Source organism: Plectrocnemia conspersa, unplaced genomic scaffold (genome assembly GCF_051122295.1).
Source record: "Plectrocnemia conspersa isolate PC_06_02 unplaced genomic scaffold, ASM5112229v1 ptg000014l, whole genome shotgun sequence".
Lineage (NCBI taxonomy): Eukaryota > Metazoa > Arthropoda > Insecta > Trichoptera > Polycentropodidae > Plectrocnemia > Plectrocnemia conspersa.
This window is the reverse complement of record NW_028277178.1, coordinates 26,783,706-26,801,231: the sequence shown is the minus strand read 5'-3', so window position 1 is coordinate 26,801,231 and position 17,526 is coordinate 26,783,706. Positions and strand designations below refer to the sequence as shown.

General features: G+C 33.7%; 1 protein-coding gene across 10 annotated transcripts in view; it reads left to right on the top strand.

Moving 5' to 3' along the window:
- mamo (maternal gene required for meiosis) overlaps positions 1-17,289 on the top strand; it is a 103,174-nt gene extending 85,885 nt beyond the window's left edge. For 7 of the 10 annotated variants that reach the window (XM_088203543.1, XM_088203541.1, XM_088203537.1 and 4 more), the window contains 5 exons: positions 2,218-2,378; positions 2,461-3,121; positions 3,192-3,346; positions 3,425-3,517; positions 15,868-17,289. In XM_088203543.1, coding sequence (XP_088059669.1) covers positions 2,238-2,378; positions 2,461-3,121; positions 3,192-3,346; positions 3,425-3,517; positions 15,868-17,124 — 2,307 coding nt within the window. In that variant the 5' untranslated portion in view covers positions 2,218-2,237 and the 3' untranslated portion in view covers positions 17,125-17,289. Of the gene's footprint in view, positions 1-2,217; positions 2,379-2,460; positions 3,122-3,191; positions 3,347-3,424; positions 3,518-4,495; positions 4,986-7,411; positions 8,754-15,867 lie in introns of those variants that run through there. The other 3 variants (XM_088203547.1, XM_088203546.1, XM_088203545.1) reach the window with 2 other exon arrangements.
- The last annotated feature ends 237 nt before the right edge of the window (positions 17,290-17,526 follow it).

The following is a 17,526-nucleotide window of genomic DNA, read 5'->3' as shown; positions in this document are numbered from 1 at the left end:
AGCTCAGTTGATACATTAGGCTTACGTTTGTCATAATACAACGAATGAAAAAATAAATATCTATGACTTTAAGGGACGTTAGACGTACATAAATATCATTCGAAACTCGAATACCGAACTTCCACTTCGCTTCCGACTTGGAATACACTAAAGATCTGCACGAACTCGCTTTCAAACAGAGCTTACACCGAATCGAAAATACGCGAAAATACTTAATTGACCCACTAAAAATATTTTTAAAAATTCTTTGCGAATCATCTTATAATATGTCAGACAGTTTTACGGGCGTGACAATATAAAATATCCTTTAATTTGTGTGTTTTTTTTTATCAAAAATTAATACTCTTAAATTGGCTCATCCTTTACTTATGTTTTTAATAATATAATTTTCGATATTAATGTTAAATAACGCTAACGTGGCACAAAGATTGGATACCCATCTGCAATTAACTATATGCAAGTCCATGGTACACATGTTGTATCATCGGCCATTATAGTGTTAAACCAGATATGGATGTACTGGTATTGAAAAAAAAAACAAAACATAATGTTTATATTTTCTGTTAAAGGCAATTTCAATGAAATTACTTTTATGTTAATTTTAAATACACTCGCATGTAACTTTCATCTGCGAGCTTTAGAATGCAATCGCGTCCCTTATTCTTGGCCATTGCAGATAAGATGTCAGCGATCGAGAACGCTCATCTTGTACATGCCATCCAGGTTTTCAAACACAATAATGTTTTCGGCGATAGCTATGAAGAGCTAGACTAATTCATGTGGGACGGTGCATATCTATTTTAGATGTGCACCATTATTGTTTTTTATTTATTTATTCTTAATATTCATTAGTACAATTATTGTTTGTAATATAATAACCATCATGACGTATCATAAATAAATAAAAATATCCATTTTTATTTTTGCCTCAATCATGTATGCAGCATAATAGGGATACCAACATTGATTATTAGTTTGTGCTTCGGTAAACTAATTGAATTCAATGAATTTGCGAACTTTTAGAACTAGATAAGTGTTAGCTTCTTCGGCTATTATTATTTTGGCAAGTAAGTCAAATGATTGTGATGCAACTGGCATCATTTTTTAAATTATAAATATTTAGTAGATATAAAACATATGAGTATTGTTTTCTTTTTGTTTATTTAATATTTTGCTTGGCAACAGCATTACAATACTACACTCAATGAACTGTCGAAAGAGCGTTTTTAAAGCTTTGTATGACTGGTACGTACTTTCGTTGAAATTATACTAAGATAAATGTTTTTGCCACAAAAATCAAGTAATCTGAAAAATATAATATCCAAAAATAAGACTTTGCTTTCCCTAAAAAATGTTAAAATGTCTAAATCTAAATTATCATTTCAAGAAAAAACTTATTTTAATTTTTGAGAAATATAAATTCTCTATTTCGCTTCTCAATATTTACGAGATTTCTCGAATTATTGCCATATAATAAAAAATATAACTAAAAATTACAATGTAATTATAATAATATAGTAGCATTGTAGATATATTATTGTTTTAATAGGATGATGATTTCTTATAATGAACGCGAATAATCAAAGGACCAGAACGGATCGATCTCTTCGATTGATTAGTGTTGAGTTACCAAGGAATTTTGAGCTCACGTATACTTGAATCGTAGAGAAAATTGTCAATATTTTTTGACAATTTTGTATTTCGAATAAAATAAAGATAAAAAAAAACACTTTGGATTATAAAAACAATGAGATTTATTTTCCATCGTATTTTTGGCCTAAGTCTGTGAAAAGCCCCCATACATTTTTACAATCTGCCGTTTCTTATTATCAGATTATTAATGTAGTTTATAGATTATCAAATCAAATATAATGTCGATTAGAGTAGTTAGGAAAATCGTAAACATTTTTTTGCCATTCAAATAATGCCTGTGTTCGATTTTTAATATTTCGATTTCATTAGGATTCATAGTATTTCATTAAATGAGATGCATTTTTCTGGCCAAATTCAATGAAGAGCAAATACCTAAACTTACCCCCCCCCCCCCTTAAACTAACCCTTCACTAGATTTCTTTAAAGATTATGTATCTTTGTCACCCTTTTGGTTTAGTAATTTTCTTATTATTACTGATTCAAAAATTTTCAGAACTTATATTTCGACTTTTTGTAAGATTTTATTTTTTCATAAAACTAAACTATAATTTCTTAATGTTTTAGCGGCGGGAGCTAGCTCAGACATGGGAAGTGAGCACTACTGCCTGAGGTGGAACAATCATCAGAGCAACCTGCTGGGAGTGTTTAGCCAACTGCTGCAGGACGAAAGCTTAGTAGACGTCACGCTCGCCTGTTCCGAAGGAGCATCCATCAGAGCGCACAAGGTGAGTACAGTTGCTTAGTCGACGTTGTATGCTTTTTATTATAGAACTATGTGTATACGCCGTTCCTCTGTTTCCAACTCAGGTCGTCCTCTCGGCGTGTTCGTCTTACTTCCAGTCGTTGTTCGTGGACCACCCTTCGCGACACCCTATAGTTATATTAAAAGACGTTCACTTCTCAGAGCTTCGGACGCTCGTCGAGTTCATGTACAAAGGCGAAGTCAACGTGGAGTACTGTCAACTGTCGGCTCTGCTCAAGACTGCCGAGAGTCTCAAGGTAAAAGGCTTAGCCGAGATGACCAACATGAACGCAGGAGCGGCGATGGAAGTGGAGGGAACGGAATCCGCCACCGCCCCCTTGGAACCCCAAGACTTGGCGGTGGTGAGACCTCCGCCGCCGTCCGCTTCCGAGACCGTCGCTCGGGAAGACTCCAGCCCACCTAGAACTTCACCCTTACTGCACGTGCGGAGGCCGAAACACGAGAACAAACACGAGTCGAGGCACGAATCTAGGCAAGACAATAGACACGATATAAAACACGAATCCAGGCTAGAGCAGAGGCACGAGTCGCGACACGAAACTCGTCACGAATCTCGCCACGAATCTAGACACGAATCGCAATACGACCCACCCATCAGAGACCCAGGCGGGAAGGAAGAACCTCCCGACGAAGTGATGCGGACCAGCTCACCCGAAGACGATATTTCCTCATTACACTCTAATTGTGGACATAGTGATAACATAGGTATAAAACAACACCTTTGTTGGATCGCATTATTATTGGAAAGTCTCTAAAATTGAACTACGATTTTCAGGTTTAAATATGAGTTTAAGTACTAATAACAATAGTTCAATGTTATCATGTAATCCCGTGGAATTACGACTAGGAGGACTGTCCGGACTAACTGGCGTAGGCGGTGAACCAGTCGCCGGTCCGTCGGGACTGCCGCCAGTTCAACAAGTGCCACTGGTGAGGGCATCTCAAAGCTTGAATCTTGAATATTGGTTGCAACAATACAGTGAGCTAAAGTTTCGTTCACAATTACAGTCGTTAAAAAAGGAAGTAGACTGGGATAGATTGCCAGATGACAAAAGTTGCGGTGAAAGTTCCTCGGAGTACCGGCATCCTCTACACGAATCTGTGAGTATACATTATTTTTATATTTGTCGTACGTTTTATTTTTTATCATGTGGAGGTAAGTAGAAAGGCGTGCAAATCGGATAGAATAAAATAATCCAAAGCGTTATGCTAAATAGCGTTTCATTTCCTGTGGAAGCTTCTGGCGTTTGTCCTTTTTTTATTTATGGATGCCGGAATCTTTCACGGAATTGGTTTTATTTTAATAATTGAAAAATTCATGAGTTAAAATAAATGCGGAATGTCTGTCTCGTTTGGCGTATTCAATTCTTGGGTACGTGTCGGACTTCGTGGATTTTTTTGTTGTATAAGTGTTTGTGGCATGTTTTTTTATTTGGCTTATTGTTTTGTAGTGCTTTTGAACTTAATGCATGCTTGATAAATAATATATATAAGAAAGACTCTTACATATGGAAAATTTTTGAAAAGGTTCGCCTCTGTCTTTGGAAGATTTTCGGACCGGATTTTAATCCGTTGTAGATCTGGACAGCATTGAGCGTGCAATCGGTGTTTTTTATTTGTTTTTTTTTTATTATTTTTTTTATATATTTTTTTATATCTTGTTGCATGCTAAGTCAATGTGCTATGCTACTAAACATACGTTCCCTTTCTATGCCTTGCTGTCAAGAAGTTGACCTTCGTTTTTTGGCCATGGTTGTTTTTATTCATATATATTTTATACATATATATTTGGTTTCTGTTATATTTTCCATCGCATTGTCTTATCGCTATGGCGGGTCGTTTCCCCGCGCCCTGTCCATCCTGCACCTGCCAAACAAAAATGAGCGTCAACTTCTCAACTTTGTGTCCAGTGTACCGCAAAAAACAAATAGAGATTCATATTTCAAACATTCCGAATAATATTCTTAGTCGTAGTCGAAGTAGATTTTTTTGAAAAGTTAAGAAAGATAAAAAAATATTGACCGATGCATCGTTGATCGAATCCAGAGAAGAAGTTGATGTTCTTTTTTGTGGTTGCAGGAGTCGTTCGATGGGGGCACGGTGGGCGCGGGCGCAGGGTCGGGGTCCGCGGGGGACGGACGCGTGTTCCCTTGCATGTACTGCGGGGCAGGATTCCCCCACCAGAGCAAGCTAACGCGGCACATCCTCTCCCACTCGCTGGAGACCCTCAAGTACAGAGAGTCCGTGCTGGGAAGGGTCTTGCCCATCCCGCCTCTCGGTGCTCTCTTGGAGGCTTCCAACGCGGCGTCGGCGCCCTCGGCTCCGCACTCGACCCCTCACCAACCCCAGTACGGACCTCCGGATGACCACGGACTCGACCTAGACTTGGCCTCGGTGGAACCCGGAAACGTGGTGCTGTGCAAGTTCTGCGGGAAGAGCTTTCCGGACGTTTCATCGCTAATAGCACACTTGCCGGTGCACACCGGGGACAGACCGTTCAAGTGCGAGTTTTGTGGGAAGGCCTTCAAACTTCGGCATCATATGAAGGACCATTGTCGAGTGCATACAGGTAAGTGAATAGTTACTTAATCATTCGTAAAGGAATTTACAATTATTTGTCTTCTAGATCAGACAGTAACAAAAACTGATATATTTTAACATTTTTTTTTAAGGAAGCCGACAATTCATACAAAGATATTTTAGAGTAAAACAGCCTTATTAATATTATTATTAATTGCAGTTTATTAAAATATGAATCTATCATTAATACAGCATGGAATGCCACTCTTACGAAAACATAATCTGCGATGATCGATCAAAATTATAATTATGATGAACCTCGACGATAAAACATTGGAAGGTTCACAAAATATTGCTGACGGTTTTGCGCAATATTTTTCGCCTTCTGCTCAGTCGCTTCCTTCTTCATGTTCTTGGTCTTCAGTACTGACCATCAAAGAAACTGAGCACTCAGATCTTAAATACGGATTTAATAAATTAAAAACAGGGCGTTTCTGGACCTGATTTAATTCCCGATTTTATTTTGAAGGGTTGCGAAGTCAGTCTCGCTGCTCCTCTAAAATGTATTTATGATCTGATTTTCAAGACATCATCATTTCCTGATCAATGAAAATGCACAAAAGTCACCCCTGTTCATAAAAATGGTGAAAAATTATATATAAAGAATTATAGACCAGTCGCAGTGTTGTCAGCTCCTGCTAAATTATTTGAAATAATTATTCATAAATATCTCTATAATCACTTTTGGCAAGTTTTGTTAGACCAACAGCACGGGTTTCGTCCTGCCCGTTCCACTGTTAATAACCTTCTGTCGTTCACCAAAACGGTGACAACTTCTCTCGATGTGGGAATTCAAGTAGACGTCGTGTATACAGATTTTGAGAAAGCCTTTGACAAAGTTTGTCATAGGTTATTATTAAAAAAATTGTCGAACCTCGGTTGCTCGGATAATTTAACTCGGTAATTCTCGAGTTATTTAAGCAATCGTAGACAGTTTGTAACCTATGCTGGTCGATTGTCGAAAGAATATTTTTCCCCTTCGGGGGTTCCTCAAGGATCCAATCTGGGCCCTCTGCTTTTTGTGTTATTTATTAATGACATAAATACAGCAATTACAAATTCAAGTTTTCTTCTGTACGCAGATTACTTAAAATTATATATTGTTGTGGACTCCTTCTCTCTACAAAGTGATTTAGACTCTCTATGGAGATGGGCTTCCGTTAACCGTCTGCCCTTTAGTGTCGGAAAGTGCTATACTGTATCATTTTCTCGATCTCATTCGCCATCAGCTTATTTCTACCATCTCGGTGGTAACGTTTTGACTAGAGAAACTTCCACTAAAGATCTCGGAATCACTTTCGAGAGCAAATGGAGGTTCTCTCTACACATACACGACGTCTGTGATAAATCTTCCAAGATGCTCGGCTTTGTTATGAGGAATGCCTTTCACTTTGACGATCCGTCAGTTATTCGCATCCTCTATGACACCTTACTTCGTAGCATTCTTGAATCGGGATCTATAATTTGGAATCCCCGAATAGCCAAATATTCCCTTTTAGTGAAAAAAATTCAAAAAATGTATTTAAGATACCTTTACAAAAGGACATTTGGTTATTATCCGTACATATATCCCAGCGCCTTTCTTTTAGGAGCGTTGGGATACGATTCGCTGAGCTCTCGCAGAAAGTTGTATGTCGCTAAGCATTTTTTCAAATTACTAAAAGGTGTTGTCAACAATCCGGCTATTCTCGAGGAATTCCAGTTTTGGGTTCCGGAACAATTTCGAGAATCACGATCGCGTCCTCTTTTGAAGGCCGTTAGGGCTAGGACGTCCGCATAGCTGTGGCCATCCGGCTCCTTAATACGCTGGCATTACATATTGACCAGTTTAATGTTAGCTACGAGGATCTAATCCAGTTTGTATCATTTAATTTTGATATTTTGTAATTTTTTGTTATGTTTATTATTTTTAAGTAGTGTTCTATTTATGTATATATACTTTTTTTATTTTGTAAATTTAAAAATTTAAAAATTGTTTTCGACCATCGTGGTGCATTGGGATAACCTGTTAGGCAACGATGGTCTTAATTTAATCTAAAAAATAATCATCACTAAATCTGATCTTCCAAATACGATATAAAAATTAAGAAACAAGGGTTTATGTGGGATTTAAACTCAGGTCTTTCAGGTGTTTGTCAAAGACCTTTGATCTATTGTGTTGGTATTATTATCCTTGCTTTACTTTTAATAATATCTCTATTTAGAATATGTATCAATCGGTTTCCAGTAATTCTAGAAGCATCTAATTGTAAATTTCTTATAAATGTTCCCTATCTTAAAATCGGTTCAGATATTCGTTATTAGCGTCAATATGATAACTTGCATACTTTTGCATGTATCTTAGTGATGCTTTTGACCAATATCTGGACAAACTTATATTTGAACGTTTATGAACAAGTTTTCGGTCGTTTTCAGGAGAGCGGCCGTTCAGATGTGCGCTATGCGGGAAAACGTTTTCCCGGTCGACGATACTGAAGGCCCACGAGAAGACCCACTATCCAAAGTACGTCAGGAAGTTTCTGTCGCCGAGCCCCGTGGACACAGAGGAGGAGAGTCCACATTAGGAGTGGAGTTCGCCCCGCCGCGCCCGCTCCCCGCTGTGGCATCTTTGTCAAGTGTCTGAGGTTTCTATGAAATCTCCAGCCACGACGCCAGATCTCATCATCATGAACCAATTAACAGACTAGGTCCATCGCTCGATGCACGGTGGCTGCGCATGGGGGTGTTGTTCGGTCGAGGGCGATTCTTAAGAATGTGATTTAATAAGAAAATATGGCGCAACTGTGATCTGAAATGATAAAATAATTAATAATCGATTTAAGGCATATTTAAGACGTAAACACACTCACAACATAAACTGATGTTATAAAATATTTAAAGTAAACGTTCAAGGTCATATTATGAATCCAAGAGGAATTCAAGGGTTTTTGAAAGTAGCGAGTATGATTATGAAGATTTATTTTTATTTTTTTGCAATAGAATGCATACTTATCTGTTATACACGCTTATGTATGGTACATAAACAAGGATAACTGATACAAAATATAATGATACAGTGTTGTAGAAAGCATCTTTATGCAACTGATGCTCATTTTAACAATAAAAATCTTTAAAGAATGCTCTGCAACTAGTGCGCCACTACTGGTTCAAAATACTAAAAGTATATAATTTAAATAATTACTTAAGACATCAGCTAAATTATAAATAAATGAAGAAATTATGAAGTAGTACACTTTATTATCATTATTAATTTTAGTGCCACTCAACTTTTGCACAAATAAATTTAAATCAGTAGCTTTTTTCAAGTAGTAGTTTAGCTAATAAAACATAACTAAAAAAGAATGTATTGTTTTCAATAATAAACATTGACATTTAATTTTGATATATTAGCAATTTCATTTTATATTTTAAGAATTTGGAATAAAATTTACTCAAAAATCATACGTGTGCCATGAAAATTAGTATAGATTTTTTTTATATTTTTATTGTTGAGAACTTTCTTTTAAGTATGATTTATAAATTTAAAATTAATCTTTTGAGTACACTATGGTTAAAACTTTGGTGTCATTAGGTTGCTGAGCATTGCTTTGAGTTTGTATTGAAGTTTCATATATATCAAAAGATGTTTTTTTGGTTCAGCTTGTAGTATAATGTAGGTTTTTATTGATAGACTTTGTAACAGAGGACTGCTAAATCTGTTTTAAAATTTTATATATATGTAGAGATAACTAAATACACCTAACATTGCCAAAGAAAATCTTAATTGAAAACATATTTTCCTATCAAAGATGTAAAAACCTTTATGATGTATTTAATTTAGTATCACTTTGGTCATTATATTTTAAATATTAGATATCCTTGTTTATGCAAATCGTTATTATATATCCATCTCCATTGTGATATTATTATCGATATGATATTGGAGTCACATTACTTATTAAAGTGAAAACTCTTGTCATTTATGCATATATAATATTATTAATATATTAGTTACTGTCACCTTTGAAAAATAATGCAAATAGTCGATCATTTTTTTATTCATTTAGATGTTATGTTTTATTTTCTTTTGACAAAGAAACTATAACATAGGCTTCAGTATTTTCCCTTAAGATCGTGATCGTAGATCAAGAGAGTTGTCATGTTTGATTTTTCTTAAGTACGTTCGTACGTTGACTATTATACGCAATCCATCTTTTTTTTATACAAACATCTTTTTTTACAAGATATGTGCTGAATTACAGTTAAATTTAACCGTCAAAATTGCTCCGTTCATTTTATATAGTAACTTATATGATACATATCAAAAGTTAATTTCGGATTTGATACGTTTAAAGTAACATAGATTGTGCATAGCACACTTTTTGGAAGTTAGAGTTTTGAAGTGTAAATTTTATCGAATAAAACACTGTTAGTGATTCAGCGTATGCGTATAACGCGCTCTTGTTTTATGTTTTATTAACGAGGTAAAAATATGGTGCTTTGAATGGATTTTTAGAAGCTTCCGAGTTTCTTTAAAGTGTGATATAGTCAGTAAAATTTAAGTATGTTGATAGATCTCATTTTTAAGATGAGATGGTTGAAGGTTGGAGAAAAATGTCTCTAGTCTAATGGCAACTGTCTTGTAGGTTTTTATGACTATCTAATAGAGAACTGTTTTTCGCTTTCAAATTTCTTTAATCCATGCATTTAACTATTTTTTCTAAGTTTTATAAAAAAACGAAAGTATATATTATTATATAATAATAAGCGCAGTGCTGCACTTTTTTCGTCGTTGTTTATTTTATTTTTTGTTTGTTAGTGGTATTTTTTTACCAAATCATCCTATTACTTAAATTATTATGTGAGTTTATTTGTTCCTTGTTTGTGAATAATTTAATCATATTAAAATAGGCTTAAAATATTTTTTTTTTATGACAAAAATCCGTATTACTAGTTTATACATATACTACACACACAATATACATATTATTATGTATACATAAATATATATATATTATTAAAATAAAAGTTTTTTAAGATGTTGATGAAATAACAATTTTATTACTAAAAAAATTGGAGTGTCTGGTTGAGAGTTAGCTTGAAGCCCTTTGACCTTTCCGCTGCTGAGTAATATCATGACCCTGTTATGTGTAAATATTAATATTGTTTATAATGAAGATAGTGAAATTTCTTATCAAAACTATATTATTATAAAAAATGTAGAAAATGAAGAGATTAAAAATAGACTTCAGTGTCCCCGGTGAAAGCCCCGATAAACTCACGGGGCGAACGGGGGCGTATGAAATTAAGTTAGACATAAATAACGAAAGCGTATAAAAATTAATTGTTAATTTTTAAATATTGTTTTGATATCAAAAAAGTGCGTTAGCAATCATCGTAGGATATTTAGAGCATGTTGATAAAATCCAATGTATGTGTTTACTTTGTTGTAAATTCTGTGTAACGGAGTCGAAAGTTTCTTATAAAAAAACAACTAAACGTAGAATTTGACTGATCTGTTTTTACATAGTTTGTATTATATAATATATTCACGACATATCTTAAATCAATGGGAAAAATATGAAAGCGTTCTTAACAACATTAATTGAACAATGTCTATCTGGAAATGTCTTCCTTCAGCAGTAAACTTTGCTTAAAAATTTTATTTGAAACTGTGAGAGTACAATTATTTATTTTATTTTTAAATATTACAAAATCATATCACGTTTTCAGAGAGTCTGAAAAGTTCTTAGTGATTTAAAAACATTTAAGAAGCAGTAATAATTTTATTTAATACAATAAACCATAAAATTAAAACACTAAGAATTTTTTGGATCATCTGATATTATTATTTAAGAGAAGCATTATACTATGAGTTTATAGTATCACAATAAATTTTTAGTACAAACTATTATTAACGTAAATCACGTTTTCAAAAATCACGAAAGACATAAGTAACTGTGGCATGCTAGAAATAAGACAATTCAAAATACAATACGTAAAAATGGACTGTTAAGGTATTTGTTCATTCTTTTGAATGAAATAAAATTGGCTGTGATATCCTGTTAAGGTAACAACATCTGGGAGATAATTATTGTATTTAACATTTATATGTGTATATTTCTAGATCTCATATTGTGATTATTTTTGGATTTTTTATTGTGAGTGCTATAAAAGAAAAGTGAGATTTTTCTTGGTATTGTATTGCGAATTGTAGAGTATCGTTTTTTTTTTTTTATATAATTCGTTTTCGTTTTTCGTTATTTTTATAAGAAACGTGCGAGTCTTTACAACAACGTAAACACACGACTTACTTGTTATTCCATATTTTATTAAATTAAATGTTATATTATAGTTAAACAGCGTAAAAACAACAAAATTATAATCGGTATATTCTCACAGTAGTGTGTACATATAGGCATTTGAATATCAAACAAGGTAAAATTACAAAGCGTTCTTCCGTTCGATGAACATATAAATGGCTTCGATTACATTCCATAACTTAATCTATAAACCATCGACAAAAAATAGTGTTCTTCAGTTTTAAAACATGATTTTTATGCGGTGTGTCGTGTAACAGTTTTCATTGAATTCAATCTGTTTTTTTTTTCTACAAATTAAATGCTTGATTATGTTCTTTTCTATATCATTTTCGGCATCATCAACGTTGAACGTTAATTTTTATGTATGTATATATTTTTTTACTTGATTGATATAAAACGCTTGTCAATAGATAAATAATATATCCGTGAAATGTCATTAATTTGTGAATAAGATAGAGATTGGCGGAGTACCTGGAAGCTCCTGAAAATGTTCTCTCTAGGGATTGCAATATTTAGAATATCAATATCAAATGTAATAAAACTGTCAATATTAAACCAATTTACATATGTTTTAAACAAAAAGTTGAATCATTATCAATTAAACCACAACATATTTTATTTAATATATTTAACAATATTTTTATGACTGGCATGTATCACATAACTTCAAATATGTTACAGTAAAGTAAGATTTAATATAAATAAATTCATGGCTTACCTATTTATTCTAAATATTCATGAAAAACGATTTTTTTCTTTTACCGCAGATCTTTTTACATAATATAGGGATACTCTTTTCTTGCATATTACTACAAAAATCTATTCCTACAAAATTATCATCTGAAAGGGAACTAAAATTATTTTGTATATCAATGCCAATTATAATAACATTATTTTAATATGTTTCATTTTAACATTTTGTAAATTTAAAAACACCATGTATTATGTATATGTCATACCATCTACATACAGTGGCGTAGCTAGGGTATGAGCCGCCCAAGGCGATCCTTTAAATTGCCGCCCCCGCCCCTCATACATTATTTGCAAGGTGATAAAATCAACATTTCTTAAAATAATAAATTAGTTATTATTTCGCTCTTGTTATTCGTGGATTTATATATGTTTTAGTGCATTCATCGCGAATATGCCGCCCCCAAGCAAGTGCCGCCCGGGGCGGCCCGCCCCCTCCGCCACCCCATAGCTACGCCACTCTACATATAAATTCATTAAGTCAGTGTAGTAAAAACGAGCTTTCACAATTCACTTTTATGTATACAATTCAATACAAACATCTATAAACTACAGTGCTATCCATCTTATTTTAGTCCGTAGGCCATTTTTTTATTCTGCTAACATTTCGGGTGCCAAGTAATTGAAGTCAGTTTTGTCAACTCAGAAGTGATTTTATTTGTACAAAAAAAAATGAAGTTAAAATAGCTAAAAAATCATAAAACTAATAATCCTAACCCTACCAAAAAATGTAAAAATTTAATTTTTTTCATTGGCAGCAAAAATAATTTGTTAAAATGCGCTGCTTTTTAGGTTTGGTAAAATAAACATAATTGTTTGGCAATGAAATTGGCGGAAGACGTCCTTCCGTCGTATCGCCAATCGAGTAGCTCCGTTTCAGTGTTGAAAGCATAGCTGTATCCTCTCCTCATCAAGTTTTTAATATAATATTGGTATTCCGTTGATCATAATAATGATATATTTTGATATTGCAATCCCTAGTTCTATCGAATAGCGCAGTTTAAAAAATAAACCTTGTTTTGCACCGTCTTGTACGGTGGGCACTGCAACGAGTAACAAAAATGTCAAAAATGCACTCATCATTGGTGGATATTGTTACACGTGTATAAAAAAATGTTGTTATTTGAAGGGCTGCACTCTCCGTTTTGTTTTACTCATATTGTGACTCGTTACCAAACTGTAGAGCAATACTGACACCTTTATCGATGTTCCTCTCCTTGTTTTTAAGTAAAAGATTAAATATTTACAACAAATCATAGCAATAATTAAATAAATACATTATTATTAAATATATAATATACTAATTATCAAGATTTGTACGAGTTTTTATTACAAATAGTTTTATATTATTATATATTTATCGTATAATATAGAAGACGTGTTTTTTAAATAAATAAATAATTAAAATAATAAAAAAGCTATTTTGTTTCCTAACTCTCAGAGATACTATTTATGATTAGTATATTGGATAGATATATTTATATGTAATTTAACTTTGTACATAGATAGTTAATCTAACGTTAGACGGTTCCCTTTGTAACGTTTATATAATTTGATATCAGCGGACACTATCATCCCAAGTGCAGTTATTCAAATCTTAACATTTGTCCCTGATTTGGGCACAAGAATCACTTTAGTGCTATGTAAATTCTTCACAAACACACATACACACATTACTCACACGAGCCTAGTACTTACCTGCTGAGAAAATGCATATATTCACAATAATCACAACATCAAACAATATTCACAAGTCGGGCGTTATTAAACATACATATATATTTAATACGATATATATCACAAAATGAATTGTAGTGCAAAAATATTTTATATTACCGCGACCACAATATACTTACGTATATATATATATATATATATATATTTATACATATATATATATTAGAGTGCCTCTTGCCTAAATAAGACTTACTTGAAGGCTGCGAATCACAGTTAAGTATTAAGTAGCAAAATTTAATCACCAATTGATTATAAAAAATGATTACAACATACTCGTGTTGAAAATTGTAAAGTTATGAGATATGATATGACATTCGGATTTATTCATCATGATTTTACGTTCGGTTCGTTTGTGCTTATTGTGTGTATATATGTATAGTCAAACTTAGACATAACAAATATGTGCCTGTAATGAGCATTATTACTATAATTTTCAGTTTTTTATATAATACTTGTGTAGAGAAATGTGTTCACATATAATTAACTTTTTCTTCAAGATGCAGTTAACTTACTCTTTTTGATGATCATTATAAACAAGTTCGACTGTACATATATATTTTTTGTAATATCAACACCAATCTGAGCGTGTTTTTACATTTATATAATACATTCAAAATGCACAAAGGCTCCTCTGTATACGCATATCGTTTTCATATACATATTATTTTTTAGATAATGTTCTGTATATTTACTGCACAATATATTAATTATGTGATCGTTTGATAATAATTATTGAATATATAAAATGTATTTTTTGGTGCCATTTCATAGATTTTGATCAATTCCATTGATTTTGAGTAAAAAATTTAAGCAGTGTCTTTTTTTTATTAATGAAGCGATGATTTATTTAATTATTGTATACGATATATTGTTTTTAAGATCGTCTTCAGTATTATTATAATTTTGTTATTATACAATAGAAAGCAGTTACTCAGCAGCTCTTATTAAATGCTAGAAGTTAAATTCTAACAAGCCTTTTTGTTACGTTTTCAAAGTTATTTATATATGTATATGCAGTTTTGTCGCAGCGTAACCTATTAAATGAGTCTTAAATTATTGTGAAAATTGGAGAGGTATTGAGCACGTTTTATTCGATACTTGATCTAGTCATAATACAGTAGTTATGACTGGTTTTGAAAAAAATTGTATTGACGTCTGATACTATGTGGAACGTTTTGTGTTGAAGTGTTATAAAAAGAAGCATCCGTTTTCAAACATTGTATAATAAGCATGTGAAATATTATCCAAATACGACCTTGTTGTGATATCCAATTCAGAAGAATACTCCGTTACTATTTTTTATTTTTACTTTTATGTTTAGCTTTTGAAACTTTCATTCTTTGCTAAAAATAATAAGCGAATACCAAGAAAAGTCTATTCTTATATCTTCAATGTCAATTAAATTTTTAATTTATAAATATTGTTATCCGGGCTGTGCGAAATGCAGCTCGGAGAAGAATTCTTCGTTTTATCACTTGTTCATTTTTTATTTGTACACAATTCGAAACAAAAACATGCATATCATAGCTGTAAATTACAATTTTGACAAATAAATGCTATATAAACCATTCACTACAGTTATTATTATATTATTGTATTGTATCATGTATTTAATCTTCAGCAATATTAAGGTAAAGTATTATATTTGCATTGTTTTTTCCTGTGTGTAGAATTATTAATCACAATGTAATTTATTTCTACAAAAATTTTCAATTCTGCAAAGCTCGAGATTATGAGCGCAAATTGTGAAATTATGAGTGTGTAGTGCGCAAAATCTAGTATTTTTAATAAGAATCTAGTCGGGTGTCTCATGCACAACTACTCAGTATGTTTAACTTAAGTGAAGATAGTCTTATTGCAGTGAAGCTGTTTTATTACTTGGTAGTTCATTTGACAAGCATCTGTACTTGCTACCTGTTTTTTAATTTGTTTATTTAGTTTTAGACAATTCTTCAGATTTTCCTGCAGAAGGGATTCAGTTGGTAAATAATCATTTCTTGCTTCCCTTTAGAATTAATTTAGGTTTCAATCTCAATTTTTTTTATAGAAATATGATTCTGATTGTAAAATTGTAATTTTCAGATGGCGTTGGATAGCTCACCGGGCTCTAGTCGCAGCGGAACACCGTTAGGAGGATGGCCAGCTGCTCTGCTGGCTCTTTTACAACGAAGAGCTCTGCAAGACTTGCTGCCTACGCGCGCTCTACATCATCTGCCTCCACCGCCTATCCCGCGTCACTGTCATACGTATCCGTATCTAGAGGAAACTACCATCCGAGACCATCGCTGTCCAGCTTGCTTCGCAGCTTTTCCATCGGCGTGGCTTCTAGAACGTCATGCTGCCTTACAGCATCCTCCGGGACCGGACGAAAAGCCTTTCGTTTGCGAACAGTGCGGTCAGAGCTACCGATACCGATCGGCTTACGTTAAGCACAGAGAGCAAAATCACAGAGCTCGTCTCCCAGCCGATAAGCTATTCACGTGCGATGTTTGCGGCATGCAATTCCGTTACTTGAAATCGTTCAAAAAGCATCGCTTGAACCATGCTCTCGAGCGTCTCCACGGCAAAGGCAGCGGTGAGTCTCGCTCGTTAGACTCTAGCGATCTAGTATCTAGCACTAACGACGGACTCATCGGAAGGTCCGGAGAGATGGATTTGAGCGTATCTAGCATACGTCGCGATTCTTCCATCACGGATGCAGAAGACTCTGATATTGATTCTAGAAAATCGGTGCAAACCGCCGAAGATGACGCGATCGATCAAGACGACACGGTCGATTCAATCGTTCCCAACGTCGCTAGTGAAACTGTTTCAGCTGAGACCATAGATAAAGATTCAGCTACAACGTCAGATAAAAAGCCAGCGTCACCTCTTGTGAAAAAATCAGAAGTTTCATTCGCTAATATCAGCTCAATGGCTGATAGTTCCAATAACGACAAAGCTGGAAGCAGCAGTGGAGATCCGAGCTCGTTAGAGTCTTCTTCGATATCTGCGTCTAGCTTATTAGGAGTGGCTTCTTCCGAAGCTTCGCTGCTGAATTATCTAAGAGCAGATTCAGCCGATAGACAGAGAGAACGTCGATTTGCATGTCCGTTCTGCGGTAAATGCGTACGGTCCAAAGAAAATCTCAAGCTACACGTCCGCAAGCACACCGGTGAGAGACCGTTTGTTTGTTTGTTCTGTGGTAGAGCGTTCGGTGGTAAAAGTGACTTGACTCGTCATTTGCGGATTCACACAGGAGAGCGGCCTTATCATTGTGAGGCATGTGGAAAATGTTTTGCTCGTGCCGATTATCTTTCGAAGCACCTGACAACTCACATCCACAATGCTCCACGTTAAGAATTATATAATATATAATTTAAAAATTGGAATGTGATTTTTTTATAAAGAAAAAAACATAGGCTAGCGATATACAAGTCAATTGTAACTGTCATCGACTAAACGTACCATTAACGATGGTATTTTATACAAATTAATAGCAATTTTTAATATTGTTCAGATATTCCTGAAATATTTTTTAATATACCTTTATAATAGAGTCATATTATTGTGACAAACAAGGGATATGTTCGATATACACTGACAATGTTCATGAATCGATTTTCAGTTGCCTTATCTTCTCACCGTCGGTTGTTTCAATAGTATAAAAACAGATTTTCTATTAAATTTTAAACATAGACATTATTTCATTGTTATAGTGATGTTTGAGGAGAAACAAATATCTCAAACGATCGCAAAGTC